Source organism: Eleutherodactylus coqui, chromosome 5 (assembly GCF_035609145.1).
Source record: "Eleutherodactylus coqui strain aEleCoq1 chromosome 5, aEleCoq1.hap1, whole genome shotgun sequence".
Lineage (NCBI taxonomy): Eukaryota > Metazoa > Chordata > Amphibia > Anura > Eleutherodactylidae > Eleutherodactylus > Eleutherodactylus coqui.
Window position 1 is genome coordinate 249,324,866 of NC_089841.1, and position 17,479 is coordinate 249,342,344.

The 17,479-nt window shown below is 45.3% G+C and overlaps 1 protein-coding gene across 2 annotated transcripts in view; it reads left to right on the plus strand.

Moving 5' to 3' along the window:
• Positions 1–374: 374 nt before the first annotated feature.
• RNF38 (ring finger protein 38) overlaps positions 375–17,479 on the plus strand; it is a 230,578-nt gene continuing 213,473 nt past the window's right edge. The window contains exon 1 of one of the 2 annotated variants that reach the window (XM_066604470.1): positions 375–1,073. In XM_066604470.1, the coding sequence (XP_066460567.1) occupies positions 440–1,073 (634 nt within the window). In that variant the 5' untranslated portion in view covers positions 375–439. The remainder of the gene's footprint in view (positions 1,074–17,479) is intronic. The other variant, XM_066604471.1, reaches the window with a different exon arrangement.

The window sequence follows — 17,479 nt, forward strand, 5'->3', positions numbered from 1 at the left end:
TATATCCTTCATCCTAGTATCCTTAGCCTTTTAACTCTGACAGCAATATAACATATAGGGAACCCCAAATATCACAGGCTTGCCCCCAAGAACATGGCCACTTCATGAGCAGCCAGGGTAAGGGGGCAGGGAAGGGGGGGAGTCACCCCTGCTGGCACCAGGCTTGGGGGAGACCCTTCACCTCTCTGGTGACGTCACAGAGTCCCAGGAGTGGGGAATCCTCAGCTGGGGAGGAAGGAGGACACAAGAGGCGGATTCAGCTCCTTCCTCCTTCCCTCTCCAGGCAGGGAGGGGGGATCGTGTGCCCGGAGTGCCAGCTGCCGCTTCTCTGGGGATAGCAGCCACTCTGCTCCCTGGATTACTCCTCCTGGCACTGCTTGGCATGGAGTGACACTTCCTTCCAGCAGCCTGGAACTTCTCTGCTGGCTGGCATTAGGTGATGCCGATCGGACAGCCCTCCGCTCAGGACTGCTGCGCCCAGTGCCACCCGGCAGACAGGCTACGGGACCCCAAGCAGCAGCAGCAGCCGCCAGCAGGAGGCGGTGACAGCGGGGGTGGAGGAGGAGGAGGGCTGCTGCTGCCGTTCCCGATCTGCCTCAATCCCAGGCAGGCTGAGACAGGGGCCGAGGCTGCAGCGGCCACCAGCAGGGACGCCGGGCACTGGGGCACCCTGCAGCCGCTCCCGCCCGCTCTGTCTGCCCCTTCCTCCTTCCTCTCCTCTCCCCCCTCGTCCCCTCTACCTCCTGCTGCTCCTTCCTTCCTACTCCCAGCTTTCCTGGAGCCCCCAAGGACTAGATCCAGATCTCGGTCTGGATTCATCATGAACCCACAACAGCAGCAGCTGCATGGCATGACTGGGGTGCCCCACTTCCACCAGCTCCAGACACCCCCACCACCCCCTGCCCACCTCATCCCAGCTGCGCTGCGTCTGCCAGGCATGGACAGAAGTGATAGCAACCCCCCAGAGGGAGCAAGGCAACCCCACAGCCCACCAAGGAGGAGCCCGACCAACAATGACCACCACCACCATCATCACCATCACTACCACCACCACCATATACGACCTCCGGCAGGTAGGAGCAGATGCTACTCTGACAACACATACTGTCACTTTTATTGCTACAAAAGTTTACAAGACGGGGGGGGGGGGCGGCGACGGCTCGTGACCAGCCTTGGTCAAAAAGTCCTCAGCACTGGCATCCAAGGGCATGCTTGTTAACCCTTGCATGGGGTTAACACATTCAGGAGTTTGTTGCATGATTTCCTAAGGAAAGAGTTGAGTTGTCTTTGTATCCCGAAGAGAAGGAGTTAAAGTAGTTTTGGATATAGAAACATTGTTTAAGGGTGAGTCTGGAAGTTCATGGTTGTGTGTTTGGAGATCTGTTCAGAAAGGAAGGAGTTAAAAGGCATTGATTCAGGGCAGCTGAAGGGTTAAGGTGGCAGCTTCTGCACAGTTCCTCTTCTCTCCCTCCTGTCACACATTCCTGTCAGGCTGGACACATGCTCCTGTGGGTGGGTGGGGGTGAGAAGGAACTTGTAAGGATGTTACTGCTGCTACATTCCCTTGGCACTGATTATTAACTAGCACTGTTTTTTTAGGGCACGATGGCTGCTGAATGGGGCTCATATGGAGCAGATGGCTAATGATATACATTATATAGGTCTACTGCATATCAGGTCATTGTGGCCCCAGATCCTACATGTGAAGAATATTATTTCATGCAAATAAGCGCAGTTATATCCGTTTACAGTTATGACCGAGAAATCAGTAATAAAAACCCATGACGATATTACTTATAGAAAGTGTATATAGACCGCAGCGCTTTATCACCAGTGGGGCACACAATCCAATATCCCTATCATAGATACTAGGGCTAATTAATTAAGGTACTAATAACCTATCAGGATACCTTTGGAAAGCTCGGGGAAAACCATACAATGATGGGTAGACCATACAAGCGCCATGCAGGTGTCACTCTTGGTTTGGCTGTGCTGCATGGTAATTTGTCGCTGTCGAAATCCATACCAAAATCCACATGTCTATAGGGGGATTTTACTCCCGGATGGCAAATTTCGCTGTGTGTTTGCAGAAGAATTCCGCCCATTTATACAGCCCCCAAGAGCTTGTTCACACCGGTGTCATAGGATCTGTTTGGAACCGCCATCGCTGATTTTTGCTAAAAACAAAAAAAAGACAAAAATCCAATCTGGCAAAATGTAGTCAGTGGGGTCGGATCAGTGCCATCCAGTTCTGTATATGATGGTTCCTTCAGCCAGGGGTTGCCTTTTTTTCCTGCTCCCCGAACGCTGATGTGAAGCAGCCCTTACAGAGTTAATCATCTCAGCCCTGTTCTGTCAGTCTACAAGGATATCATCATGTGTTACTTGTAGGCTGTTTCCTCGTTCTCATCACTTGTTTTACAATATTGGTTCATGTTGATGAAAACCTCCATACATTGTATCTTATTTCCATCTCATCCTTGTCAGCTAGTCTGTATGGTGAACACTTCCATAGTGGTTGTGGCATTCCTAAGGGACCTTTCACACGGGACGGACGGACGGTCGCAGCCAAATCCGTAGCTGCAGAATTCCAAACCAAGCTCCGCAGGTCTAACATACAGATTTGGATGAGGAATTACAGGCGGGTTCTAAGCCATTTTCAATTCTGTATCAAAATCCACAGGTAGCCTGCAGATGCTGGTGCGGAATTTCCGGCAGCTTGCGGTGCGTCGTGTGGCCTGTTCTGTCCCGTGTGAAAGTTCCCTTATCAAATATTGTTGACTGTTTGGCCAGTTTATGTTTCTTTTGTGGTTGGTCTGGTGGTGGCTTGAAGATGTCTTTCTTATGTTGTTTTAGGCCTATTTCACACAATTGTAAGCAATGTTACGTTCGGCCGTAGGCGCTCTTTAGCTGCGTATTGGCTACCGTTTACATAGCCAGCTGCAGCGTGTCGGCAAAAAAATACACTGCAATCCCTCGATCCCTACTAATCCTTAAAGGGGTTGTCCCGAGGCAGCAAGTGGGTCTATACACTTCTGCATGGCCATAATAATGCACTTTGTAATGTACATTGTGCATTAATTATGAGCCATACAGAAGTTATAAAAAGTTTTATACTTACCTGCTCCGTTGCTGGCGTCCTCGTCTCCATGGTGCCGACTAATTTTCGCCCTCCGATGGCCAAATTAGCCGCGCTTGCGCAGTCCGGGTCTTCTCCTCTTCTCTATGGGGCTCCGTGTAGCTCCGTGTAGCTCCGCCCCGTCACGTGCCGATTCCAGCCAATCAGGAGGCTGGAATCGGCAATGGACCGCACAGAAGCCCTGCGGTCCATGAAGACAGAGGATCCCGGCGGCCATCTTCAGCAGGTGAGTATGAAGACGCCGGACCGCCGGGATTCAGGTAAGCGCTGTGCGGGTGGTTTTTTTAACCCCTGCATCGGGGTTGTCTCGCGCCGAACGGGGGGGGGGGTTTAAAAAAAAAAAAAACCGTTTCGGCGCGGGACATCTCCTTTAAATAGGGCAGCTGTCGTCTTTTCCCAGTGTTGGACGCAGGAAAACGTTCTCCGCCTCTTTCTTTTTCCAGCTCCCATGGAAGTCTATGGGAGCTTCCAGTGTATCTCAGCCAAAGACAGCGCAAGACTGATCTTTGGACGAAGCGTATAAAATCGTTGATGGAAAGCAGCCGCCGATGTTCTATTTTTGAAGGTGCAATTTTTTTTAATGCGGCTTTAAATTGCTCACCTGAATGGGTACATTGGAATCCAATGCTTCAGATGGTCGCGATTTTTGCCCAATATTTTGACGCAGCTATACAGTTGCCTATATACGGTCGTGTGAATAAGGCCTTGGGGTGGTGTCACATTGCACTTGAACGTCCAATCGGAGGTTCAGTCTCAGATGCGGCACAAAATACTGTAAGAAGAAGCTCTGCATGTAGGACTTTCTCTTCCAGTAAAATGTTGGGCAGCTGAGCGGAAACAGAATGGACCCCATTATAGTCAATGGGGTCCGTTTGGCGCTGTTTGGTTCCATCATAAGACAGACCCATTTGGCTAGAGAATTCCCCTTTCTTTCCCTCCGAACGGAGCAGGAAAAGAGAACCCTCGATGCAAATGTGAAACCACCCTTAGTTCACCAAAACTGAACCAGAAAGAGACCCAAAGAAGAGTGTAGAGTGCGCCGTCACCCCCAACATGGCAGTTGATGATTATAGCACAGTGACTCATTGTACTTGGCAGAAAACTTTAGTAGATCAGTAGAATGCACAGTAATTTGAGAACTATGCCCCCCTTCTTTTTGACACATGAATATTGCATTTTCAATTATGCCATAAAACTGGCTTAATTGAATAAAAAATGGTCACCCGCTGTATTAATTGGGCTAGAACACCGATACTGTATTTTTGGGTCATAGTTACATTCTCCTCTGTCGGAAATATTTCCATGCATGTTTCAAAAAGAAGTCCAGTTTCCCCCATTTATAGCAATCCGTCTGTAAGCGTAGGTGAAAAAGATCTGGCAGTGAGAGGGTCAAGAAAAGTGGGTGGGGTTTAGCAGGATGGGCCTCGCACAGGATGACAGATGTACCATTAGCCAGGGCGACACTCATGTGACATACTGCCATACTGCACACAATGATCGTCAATAGTGTCATGTTGTGACGTAACACAACTGCGACACTGCTGTCACAAAAAAATCCAAGTTGGATGTTGGTTGCAAGTCGCTTTTCCACCATTGGCATCTATGTAAGTCATGTGACCGCAACTTTCCAGTGATTTGGCTGGATTTTGTTTTACAGCCAATGCAGTTTAGAAATAGTTGAACAACTTTTATGCACCTTGTTGTGGTGCGACACATATAGCTGCGTGGCACAGAAATAGCTGCAAATTATAGTGCAAATCTACCCCCGCTCAGAGTAGGTGAGGATTTCATTTTTTGGTGTAAGGACAGCCCAAGATGTGCCAAATGTTTTCAGAGGTGTTCCTCTTAGTTTGGCATATTTGACTCCAGTGAACTTCGGTTTAACCCCTTGAGTGGCACGCCTGGAAAAGTTCCGTGACGAGCTCCACTGCTCATAGCAACATAGCCCGGAAGATTTCCGGGCTATGTATCACTATGGGAGCTGCAGAGCACAATGCCACAAGCTGTGACAGTGTGCTCTGCCTGCACAGACCCACACAGAGCAGTGCAAGGGCTTTGAAAAACCAGCAGAAGATATTGCCGACATGTCGGCAATGTCCTGCTTTGTTTACAGGTTGCCATAGAGACCATCGGCTTGTCAGAAGCAAGCCGATGGTCTCTGTGGCAGGGAGAGCTGGTTGTTAGCTGTCAGAGGACAGCTAGGTACTAGCTCTTACAGCAGAGATCAGAGAAAACCTCCGATCTCTGCTGTGTTAACCCTTTACATGCTGCAGTCTATGTGACTGCAGCATGTAAAGGGCTGTCACTGCAGCATGTAAAGGGCTGTCACCATCGGACCCCTGGAATGTGATCAGGGGTCCTGATGGGTCCCTGTGGAAGTCCCCTAAAGGGACAAAAAAAAATAAAAAATTTTTAAAAAATTAAAAAAAAAAAAAGTTAAAAAATGTTAAAAAAAATAAAAAAAACACTTGTCTCCCTTTACTTTGTAAAAAATCAAAAATACAATCACACATGTGGTATCCGTGTGCGTCGTAATGACCCAGAGAAGGAAGTTAATACATTATTTAACCCCTTAATGACATGGCCCCTTTTTTCTTTTTTCCCCATTTCTTTTTTTCCTCCCCCCTGTTTAAAAAATCACAACTTGTCCCGCAAAAAACAAGCCCTTATATGGCCATGTCAATGGAAAAATGAAAAAGTTATGGCTCTTGAGACGCAACTGCAAAACTAGTTGAAATTCAATGATTAGACCATTTTAAAAAACCTGCCCTGGTGGGCACGACAGGGTGGTAGGAAATCTGCCACTCAAGGGGTTAAGACTGGCAAATTAAATCTCATCTATAGTGTTTTGCGCTAAAATATCTGCATGTTTTTTCCTTTGTGCTTATAAGAGGGTCAGGATGCAACAAAAATAAAATATTGGGCTTTTCACATGGGTGTCAAGAATTTCTTAAAATGTACCTTAAATTCTATAGAAGAGCCGTTATACTGAGGGAGTCAGCGCAATAAGCTTCTTCTAAATACAATACGTTGCATAGCAGATTCTGTATATCATGGGGAAACCATAGACGCTCCATGCAGGTGTTATTCTTGGTTTGGCTGTGCTGCAAGGTAATTTTTGGAAATCCATATCAAAATCCACATGTCTATAGGCGGATTTTACTGCAGCATGGCAAATTTCGCTGTGTGTTTGCAGAAGATTTCCGCCCCTTTAAACAGCCCCTAAGAGCTTGTTCACACCGGTGTCGCAGGATCTGTTTGGAACCGCCATCGCTGATTTTTGCTATAAAAGAAAAACAAAATAAAAAAAAACAAGACAAAAAAGCGCTGCACGCATCTATTCAATCTGGCAAAGTGTAGTCAGTGGGGTCGGATCAGTGCCATTCAGTTCTGTATATGATGGTTCCTTCAGCCAGGGGTTGCCTTTTTTTCCTGCTCCCCGAACGCTGATGTGAAGGAGCCCTTACAGAGTTAATCATCTCAGCCCTGTTCTGTCAGTCTACAAGGATATCATCATGTGTTACTTGTAGGCTGTTTCCTCGTTCTCATCACTTGTTTTACAATATTGGTTCATGTTGATGAAAACCTCCATACATTGTATCTTATTTCCATCTCATCCTTGTCAGCTAGTCTGTATGGCGAACACTTCCATAGTGGTTGTGGCATTCCTAAGGGACCTTTCACACGGGACGGACGGACGGTCGCAGCCAAATCCGTAGCTGCAGAATTCCAAACCAAGCTCCGCAGGTCTAACATACAGATTTGGATGAGGAATTGCAGGCGGGTTCTAAGCCATTTTCAATTCTGTATCAAAATCCACAGGTAGCCTGCAGATGCTGGTGCGGAATTTCCGGCAGCTTGCGGTGCGTCGTGCGGCCTATTCTGCCCCATTTTTCCTTTGTGCTTATAAGAGGGTCATGCTGCAACAAAAATAAAATATTGGGCTTTTCACATGGGTGTCAAGAATTTCTTAAAACGTACCTGAAATTGTATAGAAGAGCCGTTATACTGAGGAAGCCAGTGTAATCCTCTTCTAAATACAATACGTTACATAGCAGATTCTGTCGCTTATGCCCAAACGATGATTGCTATCCCTGCTGGAGTAGGATGTGCTGTGCATAAAGTATAACCGCCTCGTCATATACTAGGTGTATCTCAGGCCGTCCGTACACCTAAACGGAGATCTACACCATCTACAGGCTGGAGTAAGATTCTGGTATAATTTATGCCAATTTTAGGTTTAAATTCTACTTAACTTTAGGGGGCCTGGACCGCCTCCCCCTTCTGAACAAGCCATGCCTACTTAAAAAAAATTATTGCAAACTGGCATCAATTTTTTTGTGCTTTTTTACACCAGTTTTTGCATCCTGCTCTGTCTCATAGGCTACCATTGCCATTAGGAGAGCCAATGCTGTAGAATTTAAGGGGATTCTACAGTGCTGGCTAGCTACAGGATATGAATCCTAAGCAGGGGCGTAACTATAGAGGGTGCAGGGGATGCAGTTGCACCCCGGCCCAGGAGCCTTAGGGGACCCATAAGGCCTCTCTTCTCCATATTGGGAGCCCAGTACTATGAAAAAAGCATTATAGTTGGGGGCCCTGTTATAGATTTTGCACCAGGGCCCAGGAGCTTAAAGTTACACCTCTGATCCTAGGAGAAGGTGCAGAGTGGTCCTAGTGTATCAGTATGAGCAGCTCTCGGTGTGGACTGTGAATGGTCCTTGCTACTATTTAGAGAAACAATTATTGTGCTCACTACTGTTATTCTATACAAGCAGAGGTACCTGATCACCTTAAAGGGACTATATCACAAACATTTTTTTTGTATTGATTAAAAGCAGGTAGAGAAACACTTTCCATTTTTCTGATCTGTTTTTATTCTCTAACTGTAGATTTTTGTGTTCTATAGTCTATACATGGACGCCCATCTTTCCTGAGCTATAACAGCATTTAGAGAGATGCTTTACAGCAGCTTCATGGGCCATTCACACAATGGACAGAAGGGGACCTATTGACTTGTATGGAGACTGTTCTAGGCATGCTCTGTGACCTCTACATGGGTCATTTTGCAGGGAGGAGGAGTAGATAGTCACAGCTTATAACTAGCAAAGCTCAGATCAGGAAGTGACAGACTATTATTAGGCTCTGTGGTCAGAGTGAAAAATGCAGGATTTTAGGATTTTCTTTAAAGTATAGATTGTGACAAAAAAAAAATTAAATTAAAAATTCTTAAAAAAACATATTAAAAGGGGTTGCCTGGTTACTGGCCAACCCCAATGTGAAAATAATAAAATAATAACATAAGTATACTTGCCTATCCGCAGATGCTGGGATTTACTGCTGCAGCCCTGCTGCGGTCCTGGTGATTCCTGTGACCAATGAAAAAAAGTGTCGGAAAGGGTCCAAAACACATAGTAAATGTGGCACAAAGCATGCCTGGTAGTTTTCTTACACAATTGTGCCCATTAAACTGCTGGATTTTCAATAGTAAGTCCCTAGGCGTTACCTCTAGCTTCCTATCTGCTCCAGTACAATTCAATGCAATCAGATTGTTAGGCCTCCGGCTCCTTCACACGGGCGTATATGTGCATGCAACATGTGTGCGCGCAATATGCAGAGAGTAGAACCCATTGATTCAATGGGTTCATCACTGACATGCACGTATTTTCCTGTGCATTTTGGGGGCGCGGTATGCTCTACTTTTCTGCGCATTTGCACAGAAAAGATCCCCATGGAAGTCAATGTGGGTGCGCAACATGCAAGCAGATGGAACTAATTAGCCATTTCAATCGGTGCGTCTTGTTTGATGCGCACAAATGAACGCGCCTAGTGGGGGCAAAGAGTACGGAAAAACATGTTCCACTAACATTGTGCTGAGGCGTGCGCAAATGTTCATCCGCCGGTGTGAAGGAAGACTAAAGTAAAACAAAAGTGCTTCACCTTTTCGCACTACAAAATGTGAGAACAGCCCGACAACCCACGGAGCGCACAAACTGTTGCCGACATTGCTACTTATTTTAACCCCTTGAGGACCAGACGCTTTTCGGGTTTTTCCTTCTTCTTTCTTCATCCCCACTTTCAAAAACTCATAATTTATTTTCCTGTAAACTCTTCTGATAACAGTCGCTTTTTCTGGGACAAGTTGTGTTTTTTAATGGAATCATTTAATATATCATACAACGCATTAACAATAGAGATGAGCGAGCGTACTCGGCCATGCCCCTTTTTCGCCCGAGTACCGCGATTTTCGAGTACTTCCGTACTCGGGTGAATAGACTCGGGGGGCGCCGTGGGTGAGTGGGGGGTTGCAGTGGGAAGTAGGGTGGAGAGGGAGAGAGAGAGGGCTCCCCCTGTTCCCCGCTGCTACCCCCGCTCCGCCACGCCTCCCCCCGCCCCCCGGCGCCCCCTGAATCTTTTCACCCGAGTACGGAAGGACTCGAAAATCGCGGTGCTCGATCGAGTAATTACTCGAAACGAGTAGGTTCGCTCATCTCTAATTAACAACCTTTCAAAAATTGAGTGGAGTGAAATAAAAAAAAAACACAATTGTGGCTTTTTTTTTTTTGTGGAATCTGACTTTTACGGTAGAGAAGAACAGATTACATGCTGACTTTATTCGGGGGGTCAGTAGAATTACGGTCGTGCTAAATTTATATAGTTTTCATTATGTTTTAATAGTTTTTTAAGAATCTTCTTTGTCGCCACATTGTGTGCACAATATCTGCCAGTATTTCATTTCTTTTAACCCCTTAAGGACCAGCAGCTTTTAATATTGCGCTCTGACTTTCAAAATATCATCATGTTTTTATTTTTTAATTTTATGTTAAAGCAACTCTCCAATCCTGGAGAAACAAAGATGGCCGCACCACTTCTCTAACTAAGTGATGCACACCGTGTATTAGTATGCATCGGTAGTCTAAGACACTACATGCTGATGTGACTGGCCAGTGTGTCTCATGTGGACAGCACTAGCCAATCAAAGCAGGTGTAGTATAGTGTCTTAGACTAATGATGTATACTAATACACAGTGTGCATCAGGTAGTCAGAGAAGCTGGTGCGGCCATCTTTTTTTCTCCAGGCCTGGTGGGTTGCTTTTAATTTTAAATTTTTTTTTATAGCTTTGATTTTTTTTATATTTAGGCTTTAAAGGGGGGTGAGTAAACCATAATGCTTAATATTATCTCTAGAATTTAATTTTTTGTTAATCACAATTCCTTTTAATTTCAGTCCCCATAGGTGACTTGAACCTCCAATCTTCTGATTGCTTGTATAATATACTGCAGTACTTCTTTATGGCAATGTGTATGTATGTGTATGGCATAACAGACCTGGGAGCCTTCCAAAGGCACAGGTTGTCATGAAAACCCATCAGCACCTTACGATCGCGTCGCTGTGGGGTCGATGAAACGCCTGACCCCCCCCCCCTCCCCCCGCTAATCAGATACTTAGGTGCTTTTGATTGCGGAATTTAAAGAGTTAAACAGCGGAGATCAGAGCTAACTCTGACCATGGCCGTTGCCAGCAGCTTTCAGAAACAGCTGCCGGGTATGTAGTGAGCTCAGTTTCCGAGCTCGCTTCCTACCTCCCTTGTGGAATCCCTCCACAAACCCAACAAAGCAGGAAGAGACCCAAGACTGAGCACCTTAGAACATTTACTGAGGTGGACACAGAATAGAAACAGCAGGTGGCGCTATTCTAACATCAGTTCTGGAGTATTTGCAGATAGAAACACTTTTTTAATAAGTGTAAATACAAAAATATTTATAACTATGGGCTGGATTTATCTACAAACAATATTTTTTGTGGGACAACCCCTTTAAGGCAAAAACCGCTACAGCCAGATGTCAGCTGCAATTCAGTGGGGAAATTTTTTTGGTCTTTATTTTTTGGGGGTTTTTTTCCACACTTGTCACACATTTTTGGATTTGTATTATTTTTTGTGATCGCAGCGAGCTGTTGCTTTGGCAGTTTGTTTTTGGCATTTTTCCAGAGGCTTCTCTATAGAGCATGAAGAATGGCAGAAAAAAAGAATATATTGAAAATGTGTAAATTTAAAAAAGTCACTCATAAAGTTTTTTACAAGCAAAAAAAATACTGCCACATAAATTTAGTATGTGAAGAAAGCCTAAAAGTCAAGTACTGAAAATCATCGCCAAATGGCTTTGTTCTACACATATATATGGTATACAGTTTGCTACGTGGTTGAATGGAGTCCAGTCAGGAAGGGTCTCATCTCTCCTTAAGGAGAGAACCTAGAAGGTGTGTGAGGAGACCTAGAAGGTCCGGCAAGCTCCTCTGGGAAATATATGCAAATAAGGAAGATGGAACATCTACAGCGCCACCTATTGGATGGTAGCATTCCTACAAATCAATGTCCAACCCTTTATACAGGTCTTTAGAACAATGATTGGGAATTGACCAAAAACCAGAAAACCATACACGGACAGCTGTTTCGGGGTTTTTGCCCCGTGCGGTAGGATTCAGGCTAGTGAGAGGCCTGTGATGTGGCTGTGGAAAGACTGACTGTAATTTTCTTGGAAGGGAGTAATATATAAAGGAAGTGAGTCCAGATGAACGTCTGCTCCCATCTTCACTACCGCCAAGTACATTTACACATTTACTCATGATTGGTATTAGCGGCTATGTTAATGCATTTTAATATGGCGTTTAAGTTTAGTGTCCCTTTAAGAGGAACTGCTGAGAGAATGTGAGTGAGAGCTACAGTGTGCGCTGCCAATACAAGCTGCATGCAGGCAAGCACACAGCAGGAATGCACATGTGAGAGAAGAAGGAAGGGAGAATTAACCTCTACATGGGAGGACTTTGCTGTAGTCAGTAGTAATTGCCTGCATTGCTTGTAGCCCTGCTGCTGGGCACAGCTCACTGAAAACGTTCCTCTCATGCAGCGCTACTGAGAGAGCAGTGGCGCCGGCTGCTGTTCCCATCCCTCGTAGGACGCAGCACCCATGCAGGCTGCTATATGACCGTCCACGGCCGCCTCCTTCCTGCAGCTCTACTCTGACACGAAGAGCTTGTTTGTGTCTTTCTAAGGCTACATTCACACGGGCGAACGTGATGTCGCTGCGAGAAAATCGTGGCAATACCGCATTCTTGTACTTGAGATGTTTGAGCGTCAGCGATACCTTTTCCTGCAAATAATCTCGCTCCGTGCTGCTTGCAATTTTCTCGCGCAAAAGACACTAATGTTACAAAGGCATCGCATCGCACAAACATCGCAAGTTCATGCAATATTTTGGAGGCCCCATAGGGAAACCTGGGCGAGGAAAAAAGGTGTGCACATTGGCGCTGCGTTTTCACGCATCAGATGTTGCCTATAAGGCGTGCTTAATTGCGTTTTTACTGTACTTTTTGCACACACAAATCGTGTGCACGCAACAAACCCCACAGCCACGCCGTTGTACAATTTTTTTCATATGATCTATTTCCCTGAAATGCGCAGGAATATAGAACAGACTGCATATTATTTGTCATGATAGAATTGCGCACGCATAATATGTGCTTCTTATAGAGCCCATTAAAATCGATGGATTCTATTTCCTGCATATTGTGTGCGCAAATTTTTTTTGCATGCAAATATGCTTGTGTGAATCCAACCTTAGGGTGTTTCACACGGGTGAGTTTCTCCGCGCAATACTGAAATGGGCGGAATTCGCATGAGTGTTTTTTCTCTTGCAGCGACACTGCGAGATTGTAAGATTGCTGCATGTCCTTCTTTTCGGGTATTTCATCGCACTCGCTTGCCATACAATTTGCATTTCTCACATGCAAAAAAAAAAAGAGGACCAGCTCTATTTTGCTCTCAATTGCGATTTTCCGCTCACAGAGGAAAAATCACGGCATGTTCTATTTTTGTGTGGATTCTGGGCAGATGCTTTCCATTGAAGTCAATGGAAGCCTTCCGATCCACAGGCCTGCAGCAATGACTTTGTGGAAGGGTTGTGGATTCCATGCACATGTCCGGTGGCTCACCGTGCGGACCATCTGCGGTACAGAGATAAGGCAGGTACGCACGGATGCCGGCTGGGCACAGGGTCGTATTCCACTGCAGAATTCCGTATGCGGAATCCGACCCGCCTGTGTGCAGCCGGCATTGTGTCCTGGACTGGAGTTAGCCCTGATCCTGCCAATTCAGAGGTATCTGGCTGTCACAGCCAACTCCTGCTGTAGATGCCACAGGCGCAGCTCTTGATCTTGTGCCATCTACAGTATATGCTACATGTGTGACATGGGGTGAAAAGGAGTTATGGGCCTGAGTCTAATGTCTACACACAGTAATGGATCACAGAGGTTAAAAATCAATCCAATCTTTCCAACCATGTTTTGTGGATAAAACCCCCGTTGTTCCACAGTGTCACCCTTCATTGTCGGTGGATTCCATGTATATTGGCAGGATCTGTCAACAAATATCTCATTTTTATGGCCAGCCTAAGAGTGGTCGCTATTTTGGAGGGACCAGCCAATCATCCAATGTGTTTGGTAGGCCACCAAATCTCCCATGATGCCAGATGTAGGGGAAGATAAGTATCGGGCTCTTGGATTTCAACGAACGTTCATCCTATAGACCCCGCACATTGTAATAATAAGAGATTAAGGTGGCCAGACACATTACAGAGAAGTTGGATGATGGCTGAATAAACTATTGTTATGCCGATGTAAACATATTCCTTCTACATGATGTTGGTCGTTACCGTTGTTCAAAGAGGTCATACATGCTCTATTAAAATCAGGCAAGTGATGAGCAATGTATTGCCAGAATAGGCTTTATAATAATGAGTTGGTATTGATATCCCATGCCCACCCATTGGTTTAGCAAATGAGCGATCCTCCGCAGTGCAATGGTCTTTCACAAACGATCATGCGTGTATTGAATGAGTGACGCATATGCATGCAACAGATGAAAATTTTGGACTTGACCGACTCCTTTTCGAAAGGTGACGGTCCTTCATTGGTCAGCCAAAACAATCTTTTCTTGTTAACCCAATGATCGTTCATTCTAGTTGAAATCATCCTTTTTCATACCCCATAGTCTAATATGACTGTATTCGAGACCATAAATGAAGACCTCTCAGTATCTGAGGGCATAATAAAGTTTTCAACCGTAAAATATATAGGCTGAGAGGAGATCGGATAGAGAAGGATGAGGCTCGGCTCAAATGTGCTCTGGAGCAACGGTGCTTGTACTAACTGGGGCTGGAGTGTAGCTCCTGTATATGGGAGGCACAAGCTGCACGCAGCGCAACACTGGGGGAGCTAATTTAATTTATCCAGTGCCGGTGACATCATAAAGACAAGAAGTCCCTGGGAACAAGTCACATAGAGCGAGGAATCCTCATCAGGGAAGGACATGCCACAGAACCGAGTGCTGGATATATAGCTGAGAGATGGATTCAGCTCCTTATTCCTTCCCCTCTCCAGGCACAACACAAGGAGGAGGGGGATTGTGCGGATGAAATGTAGGGTTTCTTTTCCCAATTTATCTCAGTTCCAGCCAGACTGAAACAGGGGCTGAGGCTGGAGCAGCCACCAACGGGAAAGCTGGGCTCAGCAGCAGACTGCTAACCTCTTCCCCCAGCACTCCCCTCTTGTGCAGATCACCCGTCTTTCCCTTCCTGATCCTCCTTCCAGGCTTTCTGCTTCCTTTCTGCTCACATCTCCTCCTCCGCCTCCTCCTAGTGCTCTTTGCTTACTATTCCCAGCTTTCCTGGAACCCTCAAAGACCAGATCCAGATCTAAGTCTGGATTCATCATGAACCCACAACAGCAGCTGCATGGCATGGCACCTCACTTCCGCCACCAGCTCCAGACACCCCCACCTCCTCATCTCATGTCTAATGGCATGCATGGGCCAGGTATGGACAGACATTATAACAACCCCACAGAGGGAGGAAGGCAACCCCACAGTCCCCCAGTAGCGACGAGAAGGAGGGTAAACAGCCTGATCACCAATGAACATCTCCACCACCACATACGACCTCCAGCAGGTAGGAGCAGGTTTTACTCCTTGCATGACATTAGAACTTGACTTCTCAGATATGTCACATATGTTTTCAAAAAGTTCCCATTTTCAGAAGTCGTGGGTAAAACGCCACAAGCTCATCCTCCCAAAATAATGTACAATGTTACAGTTGGAACCACCTAAGATTAATATAATGTATCTTTAGTATCTTCTTCCTCAACATTGTAACGACTGTCTATAATGACTATGTTGCCCTAATTTGACGTTATCTAGGAACACATCACATGACAGGACATTAGGTACAATATCATGAAGGTTACTGAATTATCGCTTTTTGCAACCTGAAGTAGTCTCCAAGGAAATCTGTTCCATGGTAGTAAATTAGTTATGTGCGGTAGGGGTGAAGCTGTTGTCAAGCCATGGTACATCTGAATGTAGAAAAAGTGTGAGCTTTTATGCTTCATGTCACGGATGGGAGAAGAGAAAGAGTGAAATAAAAGTATATGGATTGTTGATATTGATAAAGCGTAGATAAGGACAGCTGTGCGGCTCAATGGGTTAAGGCAGTAGCAATCACACAGTTCCTCTCCCCTCCCTCCTGTCATACATTCCTGTAATGCTGGACTCATGCTCTTGTGGGGAGGGGGGGGGGGGGCAAGGATCTTATTGCTGCCTTCGTTTTATTACATGTAGTATTCAGTCTGTTGCTTCATTTGTGTGTTTTATGCGATCAGGCTACAATGACTGTTGGATGTGACAATAACTGATTAATATAATACTTGTAAAAAAAATCATCCCTCCCTTAAAAGAAGTTGTTGGAATTGGAAGAAACTTTCTCTCTGTGATCTGTGTGATTATAACGTGGATATAAGTGATTACAATATCAGAGCAAAAGTGAGGCTCTCGTACCCTGTTGTACCGCCTCTAGCTTGGATACAAGATGTGATATGGGCAGAGATAGAGGCTCTAGTACCCTGTTGTACCGCCTCTAGCTTGGATACAAGATGTGATACAGACAGGTATAAAGACTCTAGTATAAAGACTCTAGTGCCCTGCTGTACCACCTCTAACTTGGATACAACTTGAAATGCTAAAAATGAATAAAGCATGCCGAAGTTTACAATTAACTTTTCTTCATAATCTGCCATATAGGTGCATGAGCTATAACGCTATTACTGCCCATTATATGACTTGTATTCTGTATATTATCAATTTTCCCCTCTGCAGTGGGTCCATCTGACTCTGGGTCCCGCTGTACTAAGTTCTATGGACTGTGCACAGAGAACTGCAGATTCTGGCCTCTTATGCCACTTTTACACATGTGATGAAAATCGTGGCGTTTTGCTGTGATTTCACTTTCGTTTTCCGACACAGGTTCCTGCCTCTGACAGCTGGTTTTAGCGCACCCCGTCATTGTGATAGAGCAGACAGTGCTCGAAAACCGAGGCCCCATTGAAATCAATGTGAGCGTTATACCAGGATTATTACGGCGTTCAAAACTCTGCGGTGATCACGGGAAAAAGGGAATGGTGGGAGTGGCCTAAATGTCTGCAAGGCCTCGTTTACACAGGCTACAAAATTTTTTATATCAAAATTTTTGCTATGCTTCGTAGTCTGAAAGAACCCATTGGAATCCATGGGCTTCACATACATGCGTTTTGTAGCGATGATTTTTTAGCCCGTGTGAACAAGGCCTAACACACAGACATAAAATCATCATGTAATTCAGTGTAGGGCAAGAGTGAGCAGTGGAGATGTGATTTTTGCAGCTAAAACACAATAAATAGCGACTTATTATGAGCTTGCAGCCGGTGTCTGTGTGCTTCTCTCCTCTCCTCTGCCCTGCACTCTATACATTTCAATGAGCACAATGATTTGTTCCCCTCCTCCACCCGTTTTAATATCTCCACATCAATCAATGAACAGCAAGCTTGTAGGAAACGAGCCCCCTAGTGGCCAGCACTTTACAGGGATTTTTCAGCACAAAAACATCATTTGAGGTAAATAAAATAAATAGCGGTTTTGCTTGTTATCACAGTGGTTGCCATATAAGCACAAGTTGTTTGAAAAGTGAGCGACCAATTAAGATTTTTCCATTCGTCCTAATTTAATGGTAATGTGAAGTTTTTGTTTTCTAATTTAATATTAAGTCCAGAATGTTTATTTAACACTTTAAGTACCAAGCACGGTAAAATTATGGCATTTGGTCTTGGATTTTAATCCTGGCCAAAAGTAAAAATATTGCGCAGGATTAAAGCTCCTGTTCCTGCAATGTAGCAGGTTGGGTCACCAGGTCACAGCTGAAGACCCAGAGAGGGCCACATAGCACTCAGTGAGCACCATGCTTGACTCCACAATTAGG